This window comes from Grammomys surdaster, unplaced genomic scaffold (assembly GCF_004785775.1).
Source record: "Grammomys surdaster isolate TR1022 unplaced genomic scaffold, NIH_TR_1.0 126187, whole genome shotgun sequence".
Taxonomy (NCBI): domain Eukaryota; kingdom Metazoa; phylum Chordata; class Mammalia; order Rodentia; family Muridae; genus Grammomys; species Grammomys surdaster.
Genome location: NW_021620993.1, coordinates 8,078,843 through 8,094,045, shown reverse-complemented (window position 1 = coordinate 8,094,045; position 15,203 = coordinate 8,078,843). Strand labels below are relative to the sequence as shown.

Here is a 15,203-nt window from a genome sequence, read left to right as displayed (position 1 = left end):
TCCTAGAACTCTGTAGACCAGGCTGGCCTTGAATTCACTGAGATCTACCTGCCTATGCCCCTCAAGTGCTGGGATTAAAGGTGTGTGCCACTACTGCTGGCCCAACTCTGCTTCTTAACAGCCCAAGGGGTCTGGGGAAGACTGGATACTCTAAGCTACTCTACCAGGGGAGAGCCAGCTTTGGGCACAGCTCCCTGAGAGAGGCCTGTGAATGCCGGATATCCCAGGCCTCTGCTGAGTCAACATTCACTTATTAGCTCTCACTTGCGCCAGTTAGTCAGATGTGACCCTTTTCATCTAGGTGGCACATACCCTAGAGATACTGAAGCAGGAGGACTGAGAGTTTGAGGCTAGCCTATGCCATATAGCGAGGACCTAAATCAAGACAACAAATGGACTGGCATAGGCATAGAACAATAGGAAACAATAAAAAAAAAAGTCCAGAAGTCCGTCTGTCTCAAAGAAGACCAGGATCTTTGCTCAGAGAGGAAAATTAAGGTATCACTCAGGACATCTCCTTTAGATGGCTCCAGGCAAGAGTCCTCTTATGAGCTCCTGGCTGTGACAGAGCTTAATGCTTAGGCTTAGGCTGTGGGCCCGGGGTCCCCACCCCTCGCTGCTCTTGCCTGGCCTCTCATTCATACCACCCATCTTCAAGAAGGCAGTAGAGATGAGCATGGTAGCACACCTTTAATCCTAGCACTCAGGGGGCAGAGGCAGGAGGATCTCTTTAAGTTTGAGGCTAGCCTGGTCTACATAGCAAGCTCCAGAAGAGCCAGGGCCACATACAGACTCAGTCTCAAACAGAAAAAGAGAAGGGGGGTGTGCAGCAGAGAATGTCCATCTCCTGCATGGAGTCCCCTCAGTCCCTGACCTCCTCCTGCTTTCCACAGGCTCATGCGCTGGCAGATGCTCTTCTCCTTGTCGTTGTTGTTTAGTGTTGAGAACTGAATTCAGGCCCTTGTGCATTCTAGGCAAGTACATAACCCACTCACAGGGGCTAAAACTTCTCAGAGTCAATATTCTAAAGATTGTGCAAGGCATGGTCGTGAAGCCCAGGAGTGCAAGGCCTGAGGAATGTAAGAACTCTTCCTGTTTCCAGCAAAAGAAACCAAGGTGATTGGTATTTTTTTTTTTTTTTTTTTTTTTTTTGAGAGTAGCCCAGGCTGACTTCAAACTCACTACGCATCCAAGGATCAAGGAACTGTTTTCCCTTCCCAGAGGCTACAGAACAAGGGATTACAGGGACTGCCCAGTAGTAGCCCAGTTTAGCCTTGAACTTTTTGTTTGGTTTTGTTATTTTGAGACAGGGTCTGTGTAGCCCTGGCTGTCCTGGAACTCGCTATGTAGACTAGGCTGTTCTTGAATTCATAGAGATCTGCCTGCCTCTGCCTCACCAGTGCTAGGATTAAAGGGGTGCACTACTGTGCCCAGCTGGTCTTGAACTCTTAATCCTCCTTTCTCCACCTCCAGGTTTCTGAATTATTGGCATATGCCACCACATACTCACCTTTTCCTTAGCATCTTAAAACATCACACAGATTTATATTTTATGTTAAAATATATTCCATGTTTATTTTACTATTAAAACTTCCCTACTCAAACATTTGTTTTTGTGGGTTTTTTTTTTTTTTAATGATGCCCTTGGCAGATGCACCACATATATTCTGTGGCCTCAAGTATCCTGGTCAGTAACATTTAGCCCAACCAAGAAATACAGCACTAGATGGCTTCTAAGGCCTCTGATCCCAGCCAGACTAGAAGAATCCAGCTGGACAGGCAGCAGGGAGTGGGCAGGCTCACCTTAACATCACACCTTTGATTTGATCAGGTCATGGCCCGAAAGACAGGGTCATGCCAGTGGGTCCCATGGCCACACCTCTTTTCCCTCAATCTATCCCCCAATAAATAGCATAAAATTCAACACTGAAGCTCCAGAGTGCTGGGGACAGGTGTAATGGCCATATTTTCTTTCCCAGAGTTGTGGGAGCTGCCTATGAGGACAGACATAAATACCCCAGGTTTGCAGAGAAGGGCTCTAGTCTAGATTTCTCCTTGCCTGCTGGGTCCTGGCTCTGTGTCTTCAGCCTGGAGCTGTGAGTTCCTCCTACCCGCCATGGGCATGGTGGGACCTTTCCTTTGCCCACAGGGCTAGCTGGTCTGTCCATCCCACTCTCCTGTGGTGTAGGCTGGGAAGGGTCCATTCTGAAGTACAGAATCTCCCCTGGGGCAGTTAGTCATCTGAGTAGTGGTTTCCTGTAGGGAAAGGAAGGGCAGGGAGAGAGGTATCAGGTGGGGCTTAGGGAGCTAGCCCAGGATCCCACCTGGCCCCTGGTGCTCACCCAGGACGTTGAACTTGCACAGTGGGCAGGTCTGCTGTAGCATCAGCCAGGGGTCCACGCAGTCTCGGTGGAACTCATGCTTACAGGGCAGTACCCGGAGCCACTACAGGGTGGGAAGAGGGGCACACGCTCTAGATGGGGGCTAGACCTGTGCCCTTCACTGGGACTGTCCAGAGAACTCCTAGGCCATCCCTGGGTATGCTTTTGGCAGCCATAATAAGGACTGGAAGAAGGTCCTGGTTGAAGGAGACTTGAGAGTCTCTTGGGAGCAGGATTGGGGACGCCACAAGTTAGCTTGTGGCTGGTTGTGCCCAGGCACTAACCTGCTTGTTATAGAAGTAATCTAGACACACAGCACACGTCTCTGTGCCCGCCTCTGGAAGGCTGTGTGCTGCCCTGCTCAGCCGGCAGCGCCGAGTCTTGAGGGACGCTAATCTCTGAATCACACGGCGTTTGAACAAATCCTCCTGTGGGAAGAGGATGGCCACAGTCTTGCAGGCCCAAGGGCTGTGGGGATGAGGGCTTCCAGTCTGGCTCCCACCTGGCCTCCAGGCTCCAGCTGGTTCTGTCTTGATGCCTGCCGCTGGGCCTGAACCACAAGGCCTGTACACAGGAGCATGGCCACAAGCAAGATGGCATTCCATAGCTGCTGCAGGGGCTTCTGGGGAGGGAGGCAGATGTCAGGGGCACTGAGGACATTCCATATGCTCCACCCTAGGAATATCCACCCCCCAGAAACCCTGATGGCCTCTGTCTGTGCAGGCTCCTTGCTTTCTCTTCTGAAGTCTCCATCCCACTGGCCTCTGTGCTCCTCTGGGTCTGTCCCAGCTCCATGGAGAGTCACATGTCTCCCTAATACCCTGCTCCTCTGTCCCCAGCATAGATGTCGTCCTTGTCTGTTCTCAGTCCCTATATCCTCCTCTCACCTTCATCTAAGCTGATGTTCACACGGGAAGCCACAGAAAAAGCTGGTGGAAATGCTTCTGTGCTATAACCACTTTCTCTTCAACCAGCAGCACGCAGCACTCCCCACCCCCGGACAGCACCAGCGATCTGTCAGCCATGCCTGGTCTCCCTTATCCCTTGCTTTGCCACACTTCCCGTCTTGAAGTCCTCAATTGATGTTCCTTGTCCCTTTTCTTCACACCTTTGACCTACTGCTCCAGGAGCATCCCCTGATGCTCAGGGTGAGTGCTCCCCCTGCTCCCCCCTCCTAATACCCATAAGCCATGGGCTCCCTTGCTGTTGTCCTGGGTAGTCCTCAAGACCCTTTAGTATGACATAGTCATACTGTAGATTCAGTCCCGTACAGGCACGCCATTTCACATAGAGTTTAGATGTGCTGTGGATAAAAATTCACTTCAAAGCTCTCAGCTTTCCTAGTAGCTCTGTCACAGAATACAGGGTAGGATATCTAAACGGTCCTATAAATCCTGGGACTGTTCTTCCTAACAAAGGTTCAACTCCCATCACAGCAGGGGAGAGGGGCTGAAATGATTGGACAAAAGAGCCACCATCCAAAACCAGGCTGTGAATGCAGCAAAACTAGCTCTTGCTTGGGGTGAAAGCACTGGGGGTAATTAGAGGCGTCTGTAACTCAGCCTCTTTCCTCTCTAATCACAGTGGAGTGGTGGCATCTATTCCAGGAAGCTCTCTCTGAGCCCAAGGTTGGCTCAGATTCTTTTTGCTGTGACCTGGAAGAAGAGTTTGTGCCTGCTGCCAGCTTGTGGGTCAGCCCTATAGAATGACCGTTTTTACCTGCTTCCTAGCCAGAGTGCAGGCTGGAGCTACTGTGCAGTGTCTTGTGCTACAGTGTGGCAAGCCAATCAGTAGAGCATCTGAGCAGCCAGCAGGCAGAGCCTCTCTGAAGCCCGTGGTCTGGAGCAGCCAGGGTGGAAGCCCCAGGTAAGCAGAGGACAGGCAGGGTCCCTCCATTAGGGCAGCACTGTTTCCTCATTCCAAGCTCAGGGCGATAGCTGGGCCTGGAGTCCATTGTTCACCAGGGCAGTTACTAGAGATGCCTGGCCAGCTATCATTCGGATATCTCACCTGCCATGGCCATATCACATTGAATAGGCTACCCCCATCTTGGCCGGCAGTACCTTCACAGCTCTTCAGCTTTGTCCTCTGTCCCTGCCAGCCTGGACTAAACTATACATTCTCACCCCCAGTCCATGGAGGCCCTTTCCCAGTCTGTTCTTCTCTCAGATGTAACCTGTCCCCCGTCCGTCACCAAGTACTTCCGTTGCCCAGAGGTCTGTAGAGTCCACCCCAGTGTGAGAGAGAGAGCATGTAAGGAACATGAAAGCACCGGCATCAAGTGGTTCACCTAAAATTCAGGAGCGGAGATTTTTAACCTGTCTGACTTGAAACTGGCCCACATCACAAACTATTGGAATCTGTGCACTAGCAGAAGACAGTATGTCTGCTCCCCTTCAACCTGTACATATTGGGGTTCAAGAAATGCTGTGGACTAAACACCTTGAACCCCTGGAAGCCAAGCACTGGAAGATGTAGACACAAAACACAGCCATAGCCAGGAGGACACAAAGTCACTCTCTCCAACATCCAGACAGGCTTGGATCTCCTAGGCAGTGTGAAAGCCTGGCAAAGCCCAGCCATGCTGAGCAGGCAGTGGGGCTATGAACAGAGGAGCAAATCCCCAAAGGAGGAAGGCAGGATGAGTGGCAAAAGGTCCACTAGCTGGCCAAGGACTTGTGTGGACAGAAAAAAAGGAATGAATACCAATCGCTGGCCAGGCCCAGAGGCAGGAAGTCAGGGTGCGTACGGGAGCTGGAGAGTAATCCACACAGGTAGCAAAACAAGACTACACACACAGTATGGTGGGGGTGAGGTGGTCTACCAGAACACTTGCTTAGCATGTGCATGGCCATGGGTTCTATCCCCGATGGGAAAAACTGGGGCCAGTACCAGAGCTGTGCAGGCTATTGAGCAGAGAACATGGAAGCATCAGTCGCTGTCACTGCCCACTACCCTAGGCCAAGTGTCAATGCACTGCTAATGACCTACTAAATAATCAGCCCTAAGGTATTCGGGGCTGTCCTAGGATCCACTGGTGCCTACCTGTTCCTGGGCCTGAGCACCTCCCAGGCACACCACGTCCTGCCAGCCTCCGTAGCCATCCTTGGAGAGACCACAGGTAGTCCACAATGTCAGCTTCCACTCGATGTTGGCTGAAAGGGACTCTCCACTGCTGATCTCAGCAGTAGCCTGGGTCCTCCTGAGAGGAGAATCATGGGTGGGGAGCAGACAGAAGGCCTTTGGGAAGGGAGGCCTATATTCCTCTACCTGGCTTTGCAGTGGATACCCATGGATATTTTTGCCACAGGCCTTCTGATTTGGCTCTCAAACTTTTCCTGACCACTGTTTGCCCATGTTTTTACCCAGCCAGGCCAAGGAGCAGCCTGTCAAACAGGCATCCAGCTTCCTCATGCTGGGCTAGTCCCTTCTGCCCACAGAGCAGCTCCTTTCCCAGACCCTGCCTCTCCTTTCCCTCCCCTCCTCCATTTTCAAACTTAGATGGCAGTTTAAGGGCCAACAGGTAAGGGTCTTCTCCAGAGATAGCCTCCTCCCCTAGAGCCCGCTGGAAAGCAAGAGACCCACAGCTCTCAGGCATCAGACCACCTAGAACAAACGGGACTCACTGCAGAAGTGCTTCCAGCAGCTTGGTGACATTGGAGGAGTAATGGAGAACAATCACTGGCCTCAGCAAAAGCTGGGATATATCCAACTGTAGAAGACAGGCGGGGTCAGCAGGGTTGGTCCCCTGCCCCTCACCTGCTCACCCTCCCAGTCCAGGCCGGTTTACCTCTCGGACCACACTGTGGTTCAGGATGAGGAGAAGCAGGGCAGAGGCTCCCAGGAAGAGGGCTCGGCGCATCTGCAAGGGAAGACAGAAGGGGAGAGAGAGGCTGCATACACCTGCCTTACCTGTGGCCCCAGCTCTCAGGAGCCTGACCTCTGGATAGACTAGCTGTAAGCTCCCTGATGTCAAGCCACAGCTAAGGGATGGGTTTAGAGGCTGAAGAGATAATGACAGCGAAAGGCAACACATGATGGTTGTAGACTAAGGCAATATTTAATTATGAAACATAGATTACAACATTTTAGAGATGTCAACCTTCCCACTTTCCCATACCATAGTTACATAAGGGATAATCTTGATTTTAAGAGATTTGCACATTATCATGTGTGTGAGAAACTTACACCCCTTTCGCTCTGTAGGATCCAAAATCCTTGTCATGTGCCCTACTCTTGGCAAAGCAGCTCTTCACCCTTCCTGACTCTTATCACCAGAACCACTTTTTCAGCAAACCGCTCCACCTCCCCATCACACTGCTCTAATGCTCCAAATTGGTGTCTGCTGACCCATCGGGCCCTGGGCTTCTCTAGAAGGCTCCTCACAGGCCACCTGTTAGCCTGGCTCTAGCAGATGTTTTGAAACATTTTCTTTCTCCCCTTCCCTTTGCACCTGCTGGACCAGAGCCTTGGGATATGCCTTCTGGCTACTGCCTTGATTCTCCTGGTGGAACTGGGCGACCTGCTCTTTGCCCACATAAGCCACTGCAATCCAGCCATCTACGGGTATCTCTTGCTCAGCATCCACAACATCCATCTGTATAACAAGGAGCCACGAAAAGAGGGAAGTAAGGAGAATGGCAGAGGCAGCCAGGGTCTTCTTCAAAGCACAAAAGGTCAGGGTGTGGGAATGAGTGTGGAAGGGGCATGTGGATCTCAGGTTTGCGAACCCCAGAATGCTGGGGAGCAGCATTCTGGGCTGTCAAGGACTAGGTTCGGGATGAAGACAGCAAGGTCTATCCGAGGGTCATGACAAGTTTAGGCAGGGCTGAGCTCACCAGCAGCAGGCGGCCGCCCAGCAGAGGTTCCGGACCCGCTTCGGGACCGATCCTGACGCCCTCCAAAACCAGGGCGTCCTGTCGCGGCAGCTTCACATCCACCCGCACTGCACGGGCTCCGCCCCGTCCTGCCCGGGCCTCCGGCTCACTGCCGTCCGCCGCGGCTCCGGGCCCCATCAGGCCCAGCCACAGAGGCAGCAGGGGCAGCAGTAGCAGCAGCGGCGACGGCGGCGATGGGGGAGGGGGCGGCGACGACGGCGACCTCAGCGCGGGGCGCTCGGCAGAGCCCATGATCGGACCGGAGATGTGGCGAGGCCGTAGTCTAAGGTCCGAGGGATCAAGAGAACCAAGAGAGGCAGGCCGCGCCGGACGGGGCGGGGCTCGGCACCGGGAGGGGCGGGGCCGCAGCCGGAGGGGGCGGTGCGCCGGGGGGAGGGTGAGTTGGGTGCTTGGTAGCGAGAGCGCCTCCTGGTGGCTCCTGAGAAACCTAATGTAGGAGGCTTGAGGAGCTGAGTGAGATGAATACCTTAGAGCAGAAGGCCTTGAGAACTCACCAGATGGTCAATGGAGACAGGTGCGGGTTGTCTCAGGATCGGAGAAATGCAGGGACGAGGGAGGTATCGGGGTCTGGGCTGATTGACCTACGGTGTGGCCAAGGATATGTCCCATCCTCCTCTGAGTCAGCGTTTCTTCATGGGATCAAAGAGCAGGCAGCAGAGAATCAGAGATAAAAACCAGATGGGGAGATTGAAACCAGGGTTTTAAAGGAGCAAGGAGAGAAGGGCTGGGCACATGAGGCCGGACAAAACACGCACAGCCATAGTGGGACAGAGAGCTGGACTGTCGTCGTCTGTAAAATGGGCTTGATCGGGGCTGGAGAGATGGCTCAGTGGTTAAGAGCACTGACTGCACTTCCAGAGGTCCTGAGTTCAAATCCCAGCAACCACATGGTGGCTCACAACCATCTGTAATGAGATCTGATGCCCTCTTCTGGTGTGTCCGAAGACAGCTACAGTGTATTCATATATAATAAATAAATAAATCTTTAAAAAAAAAAATGGGCTTGATCTAAACCTGCACTATCTCACTTCTAACAGGATCTCCAATGCTTAATGGAATATCAAGGTTCCACTTTTGTCCTAAAATTTGTCCTTCAACACAGAGGGCTGTGGTTGCTGGGAGCTGTGGTTGCTGGGAGCTGGCTCAGTCTGAAACCTGAGCCTTTTATAAACTGTACCCTGATTAAAGAGCAAAGAGCAGATGAGCTACAACCCCCCCCACTTTCTTTTTTTTTTTTTAAGAATTATTTATTTTATGTATGTGAGTACACTGTCACTCTCTTCAGACATACCAGTAGAGGGACTCAGATCCCATTACAGATGGTTGTGAGCCACCATGTGGTTGCTGGGAATTGAACTCAGGACCTCTGGAAGAGCAGTCAGTGTTCTTAACCCCCCCCCACACTTTCTAAAGAAAATATTAAAGTCTACAGAAAATAGAAACCTGTTTAGCTACCAGTATGCAATGACTAAAACATTTCTAAAGAAGACAGAGATGTAGAGAAGAAGCTGGACCAGCCTGCAAACAGGGAATTAACATAAAACCAGCCAGCACATATATGAACTTGGTTGTCAGAGGAGGTATTGCACCTGGGGACCTGGGAGGAGGTGCTATGGCTTGCTCTTGGTTAAATCACTACAGAGTTAGGTACCACCGGGAAAAGAAGTGAAATTGGACCCCTACTGCGTCGTGTATAGAGGAAACCAATTCATGTGAATTAAAGACCCAAACATGACAAGTACAATTTTAACATTTTAATAAAGAACAAGATTTTGATGATCTCAAGTGCATGAGAATTTCTTTTATTTTTATTTTAATTTTTTTATGAGAGAAACTACATGATGGACATGCCTATAATCACAGCACTTGGGAGGGTGAGGCAGGAAGATCATGAATTTGAGGCCAGACTGTTATACAGTGAGACCCTGTTTTTAAAAAATGTTAAATGATGTGTGTAGCAACTGCAGAGATGGCTCAGCAATTAGAGCACTCTGCTCTTTCAGAAGATCTGTGTTTAATTCCCAGCACCCACGTGGACTGCAAGTTCACAATTGCTTGAGATTACAGTCCCAGGGGAATCTGTCCCCCTCTTGTGGCCTTTGTAGGCCACTGCATGTATATGGTACACTACGTGCCTGTGGAGCTGGCCAACATTCCTGAGTAAAATAAAAATGAATAAAGTTCTTACATATAAAATTATGTTGGTAGGATGGCTAAGTGGGTGAAGCCTGATGACATGAGGGCGTGCATTCCATCCGTGAGACTCATATGATAGGGGAGCCGACTCCCGCAGTGTCCTTTGGCCTCCACCTATGAGTTGGCACTCACACCCACATTTTGACACACATTTCCACACATGTGCCATGATACATGTGGTCCCCTTGCACGCAGAAATAGATGTAGAAATGTGCTCGATACTTTTATATCAACCTGACACAAGCTAGAGTCACCTGAGAGGAGAGAACCTCCTCCAAGCCAGGCAGTGGTGGCACACGCCCTTAATTCCAGCACTCTGGAGGCGGAGGCAGCTAGATCTCTGAGTTCAAGGCCCTGCTTTACAGAGTAAGTTCCGGGGCATCCAGGTCTATGCAGAGAAACCCTATCTCTGTATTGCAGAGGATGTAGTGCAGGCATGGGGACTGGCAACCACCTCTAAACACTGGTGTAAATATTAGGTGGCTACAGGGCTACATCCCAGCCCCTGCGGCCTGAGACAGAGAACCCCTTAAGCTAGGTAGTTCAGGTCCAAGTGAAAGAGTTGCCTCAGGCTGGAGAGACGGCTTAGAGGTTAAGGGCACTGACTTCTCTTCCAGAGGTCCTGAGTTCAATTCCCAGCAACTACATGGTGGCTCACAACCATCTGTAATGCAGTCCAATGCCCTCTTCTGGTGTGTCTGAAGAGAGTGATAGTGTACTCACATACATTAAAAAAGAAAAACAAAAACAACACCCCCACCGAAGAAATAAAGAGTTGCTTCAGTATATGAGTGGAGATCCAGCTAGGAAGACATGTAGACATCTTTCTATGGCCTCTACACATATATATATATATATATGCACATATGTGTTCCCCAACATTCTCATGTATTTACATACATGAACAGAAAACCCCCCATGAACATGCATGTAAAAACTGGAAGAAAATGTAAACAAATGACTCATCCCCAGAATATATAACGCACAGAACAAGACACCATCACTAAGATTGGACGGACGAGGGAACAAGAATAGTCTATAAATGTGGGAGTCTGCTGAGGGTGCAGCTCATGGGTGGGGCCTCTGCTCAGCGTGAGGCTCTGGACTCAGTCCTCAGTGATGCGGAAGTGTTGAAAAACTAAAAGTAATTATTTATTTTGGGGGGAGTATTCAAGACAGGGTTTCTCTGTGTAGCCCTGACGGTCCTGGAACCTGCTAACAGTATGTGCCACGGCAACCTGGCAAAGTTAATTAGTGAGCAAAAACCATAAGACGTTTAAGTCCTGTGAGAGAGTAACTGGAGTCTGACAATGTCAGGCACTGCCAGGGGAGCAGCATTCCCGCCCAGGTAAGGATGAGGATACAGACATTTTGCTGTGCTAGCAGGGTTCAGCAATACTAGAAAACTATTTCACCAAGGGAAAGCAGATGCATACATTTCTAGTTCTAAGTATCTAGTTGAGAATAATGATTGTCCACACAGACAGACAATTAATGCTATTTTTTAAAAAAAATCTTAAAAAAAAAATAAGCCTAACAAACCCTAGGATGCTGACACACGCCTGTATGCTCAGCAGTTTGTAGGTTAAACCAAGCAGATTGTGGGTTCAAGGCCAGTCTGAGCTTCAGTGAGATCCCATCTGTAAACAAGCAAATAAAGCTGGATGCTGTGGCAGGCACATGTAATACCAGATCCTTAGGAGGCTGAGGCAGAGGGACTGGTTGAACCCAGGAATCTAAGCTAAAATTGACAACATAAATTGACAAGGCCTGTCTCAAATAAATAATTGAGTCCCCAAACCCCTGGCCCCTAAGCCATACTTTAAGTCAGCATCAGTACCACTGGATATAGGTTTGTTTCTGTTCGTTGTAAAAGGTTCCCAGAGAGATGAGTCTCATGTATGGTTTTGGCTGAGAACCACCCCACTGTGATGTAAAAATGAGGTTGCACTATGAAAGACTGGACATAGCCCAACTCTCTGTAACTAGGAGAAGAGATGAATAGTGGATTCTTTAGATGCAGACTATCATATACCAGAGCTAATGCTTCGCACCACAGATGATTCTTACAGGATGATGAGTATAAAAGGCACCTTTTTGCCGGCAGTGGTGGCGCATGCCTTTAATCCCAGCACTTGAGAGGCAGAGGCAGGTGGATTTCTGAGTTCGAGGCCAGCCTGGTCTACAGAGTGAGTTCCAGGACAGCCAGGGCTGCACAGAGAAACCCTGTCTCAAAAAAACAAAAAAAACAAAAAAAAAGGCACCTTTTTGGTTGGTTGGTTGGTTGGTTGGTTTTGGTTTTGGTTTTTTGAGACGGTTTTTCTGTGTAGCACTGGCTGTCCTGGTACTAGCTATGTAGATTGGGCTGGCCAAGACCTCACAGAGAGCCACCTTAAAAGCCAATTTCTTCTTCTTCTTCTTCTTCTTCTTCTTCTTCTTCTTCTTCTTCTTCTTCTTCTTCTTCTTCTTTCTAAAGATTTATTTATTTATTTAATATATGTGAGTACACTGTTGCTGTCCTCAGATACACCAGAAGAGGGCATCAAATCCCATTACTGATGGTTCTGAGCCACCACGTGGTTTCTGGGAATTGAACTCAGGTCCTCTGCAAGTGCAGTCAGTGCTCTTAACCTCTGAGCCATCTCGCCAGCTCAAAAGGCAACTTCTTCATAAGAAGCTCAACCAGCTCATTGGGGTGTCGAAGATCAACACACAAAGGTCAGTCTGCTTTAGTATGCCAGCAAGAGACCGTTTTAAAAAGAAATTAAAGCAGCAACTAATTTTTAATAATATCATACAAAGCAATGAAATATCTTTGGAAAATCATACAAACGAGGAGGTAAAGGACATGTGAGCAGAAAACTACAAAGTGTTACATAATGCATAAGAAGACCAAACAGACAGACAGGCAAACAGACAGACAAACCCAGAAAGGCATCTGCACTGATGGCTTAGCAGAATTAATATTGTTAAAGCACCAGTGCTACCCAAAGCAACAGAAAAATTCTGTGCAATCCTTGTCACAGATGTAATGACCTTCAGTGAAGGGAAGAGCCCAGCCCCAGTTCTTGTAGATGTACAAGGGCCCTGAATAGCCAGAACACATTGAAACAGAGGAATCCAGGCACAGGACTCACGCTAAAAACTCCAGCAGTCAAATGATGTGGTGCTCAAATGACAGAGGATCGAGAGATGGCTCAGTGCTCAAGAGTAGGTACTGATCTAGCACAGGACTGGGCCTCTCAGCACGCCGTGCTCACACTCACCCGTGACTCCGACTCCAGGGGATCCAATGACCTCTCTGACCTTCTAATGCACTGACAATCATGTATGAACCCACCCCAACATAAATACACAGAATTAATAATCTAAAAAAATCTTAAAGACCCATAGAGAGAGCCAGTGAGCAATGGAAGAGAACTGTAGAATTGAGGGTCTAGATATAAATCATTCACATATCCATGGAGTTGATTTTCTGTTCTATGTTTAAGGAGTTATTTTTATTTTATGTATGTCTGTGTACCATGTCCATGCAGTACCAACAGAGGCCAGAAGAGGGCAATGGATCCCCCAGAACTGGAGTTAGAGATATAATTGGCCAAGGGTGTGCTGGGAATTGAACCTGAGTCCTCTGGAAGAGCATCCAGCACTCTCATCCTCCGAACCATCTCTCCAGGTTTCACAGAACTAATTTTGAACAAATCAAGATGGCAAGATCATTTAGTGGAAAATGGAACTACTTCACCAGCAACATGCAGGATGATAAAGTTAAAACCCTTACCTAACATCATAGGCAAAATGAATGCAAAATGGTTCCTCAGGAGAAACGCACAACAGTGCAGTCCCTCTGAAGACAGTTACTCAAACACTCTGTGACCGTTCCTTAAAAGCTGGAAAATGGTACATGTTAGTGAAGGTGTGGGGAAACTTGAGTCTTTGTCCATGGCTGGCAAGTTCTCAAAAAGTTAAACATCTCCCACAGGCTGGGGAGATGGTTCCGTGGGGAACAAGTTTGCTGTGCCAGCATAAGGACCGAGTTCAGGCCCCTAGCACTCACATAAAAGCCGGCAACAGATGGGTTTCTGTAACCCTAGTATTACTGGGTGAAGACAAGTGGACCAGAAGGACTCACTGGCCAGTCTAGCAAAAATACTGAGTTCATAGCTCACTGAGAGACCTTGCCTCAAAAATTAAGGTGAAGAAGCAGCTGAGGCATCCTGGGGGCTGGAATGAGAATGGCCCGGAGGCTTACATGGCTGAACACTTGATTCCCACTTGCTGGAACTGTTGGAGAAGTAATAGGAGGTGGAGGATGTGTGTCACTGGGGGCAGGATTTGAGGTTTCCAAAGCATCACACCAGCCCCACTGCAATCTCTGCCTCCAGCCTGCCATCAAGACGTGACCTCTGCTGCCGCTCCAGACAACCACTGCTATGCTTTGCTCTAGCAACATGGACTGGGACGCTCTGGATCCTGAGCTCACTTAAACACGTTGTTTTATGGGTTACTTTGGTCCTGGTGCTGTCTTATTACAGCAATAAAGAGTAACCAAGACAGAGGCTAGTAGCAGCAGGGAGTGGTCTTTGGCAATGAAGGGCCTGCCTGTGCTATTCTGGAGCTAGTGGAAAAGTCCTCCATGCTTAAGGAGAGCTGCTAAGGTCAGGCAATGTGTGGCAAGTAAGTCCCTGCCTTGAAGACCCCGAGAGGCCATGCTGTGAAGCATAGGAGACCCCAAGATGGAAGAGGTGACTTAACTGTGTGATGCCTGCAAGAAGAGCCGTAGACATGGAGTGGACCCAGCCTGGGGTTGGCAAGGGGTAGGGGGAATGTTGCAGGCAGCGAAGCCAGAAGGGCAGAGCCATCAAAGCCCTCTGATACCAGACATGAAGCCACAGAATTTGAAATTTTCCCTTCTAGGTTTTGGTCTCCATTTGGTACAATATCTTCTCACTGTGTTCCCTTTCCTCCTTTTTGGGGTGGTATTTTATATCTCTGCCATTAGATGTTGGAAATATGTGATTTTAAAAAAGATAGTATAGGGGGTACAACTAGAAGATTTCTTTCAGTCTCAAAAGAGCCTTTGAACTCTGGACTTAAGAGGGGACCCTAGTTTCTATATTTTCTTAAGTCCTAAAGCCATGGGGGTGGGGATCCAGGGTGAGGCAACAGATAGATATGTCCCCCACTGGCTGATGGTTGGACTGGTATCAGTAATGGGGAACACAGTAAGGTCAGTGAGCCCCACAAAACTCCCATCTGACCGCACACTGAACTGTGAAATGAGTTCCTCCACCAGGTAATAGGCTGTGTAATTGCCACTGGGGTAGGTGAGGCATGCAGTGAACTGTGGTGCAGCGGAGGAAGGGCAGGAAGTGCACATTACATGCAGGTTATATGCTCTAATAACCGGGAAGAGCCATGCGGCACGCTGCCACCAGGTGGCATCCTAGCCCCAGGGGAATGGTTGGCAGTTTTATACAGAAAGAGTCTCAAGGGAAGAAATGCCCAGCTCACTGAATCAAATCCCAGGCTGAGGGACCTGAGAGTCTGTGCGATAACAGGAGACATTCTGGTTCCAGAGTTGGTGGTCACTTTAGACGTTAGGGGTGGTACTTGCAGAATTCAGAAGTCTCTTCACCTTGCAGAGACCCAAACCAACACAGGAGAATCATTGACGGGCCCCTTGGGTGCCATCATAGCTCCCCCTCTACCCGCCTGGATGCCCAGA

General features: G+C 49.3%; 1 protein-coding gene across 2 annotated transcripts; it reads right to left on the bottom strand.

Moving 5' to 3' along the window:
* Positions 1–1,548: 1,548 nt before the first annotated feature.
* Positions 1,549–7,617, bottom strand: Rnf215 (ring finger protein 215). 2 transcript variants are annotated; one of them, XM_028758287.1, is made up of 9 exons: positions 7,220–7,617; positions 6,835–6,978; positions 6,172–6,243; positions 6,008–6,093; positions 5,427–5,583; positions 2,884–3,003; positions 2,666–2,809; positions 2,343–2,445; positions 1,549–2,256 (listed from the first exon to the last, which is right to left on the bottom strand). In XM_028758287.1, the coding sequence occupies exons 1-9, from the start codon at positions 7,508–7,510 to the stop codon at positions 2,234–2,236; spliced, it is 1,140 nt and encodes a 379-aa protein (XP_028614120.1). In that variant the 5' UTR covers positions 7,511–7,617; the 3' UTR covers positions 1,549–2,233. The 2 variants fall into 2 exon arrangements, with proteins under 2 accessions (XP_028614120.1, XP_028614119.1); XM_028758286.1 differs by having other exon boundaries at positions 1,549–2,445; positions 7,220–7,593.
* Between the last annotated feature and the right edge of the window lie 7,586 nt (positions 7,618–15,203).

What these genes read in the sequence shown, in the direction of transcription:
- Rnf215 (XM_028758286.1), bottom strand. Translation starts at nt 7,510, where the DNA reads ATGGGCTCTGCCGAGCGCCCCGCGCTGAGGTCGCCGTCGTCGCCGCCC. An exon ending in TGGGCGGCCGCCTGCTGCTG is followed by an intron (nt 6,979 to 7,219) that starts GTGAGCTCAGCC and finishes CTTGTTATACAG; the next exon opens with ATGGATGTTGTGGATGCTGA. An exon ending in CCAAGGCTCTGGTCCAGCAG is followed by an intron (nt 6,244 to 6,834) that starts GTGCAAAGGGAA and finishes CTTCCCTTGCAG; the next exon opens with ATGCGCCGAGCCCTCTTCCT.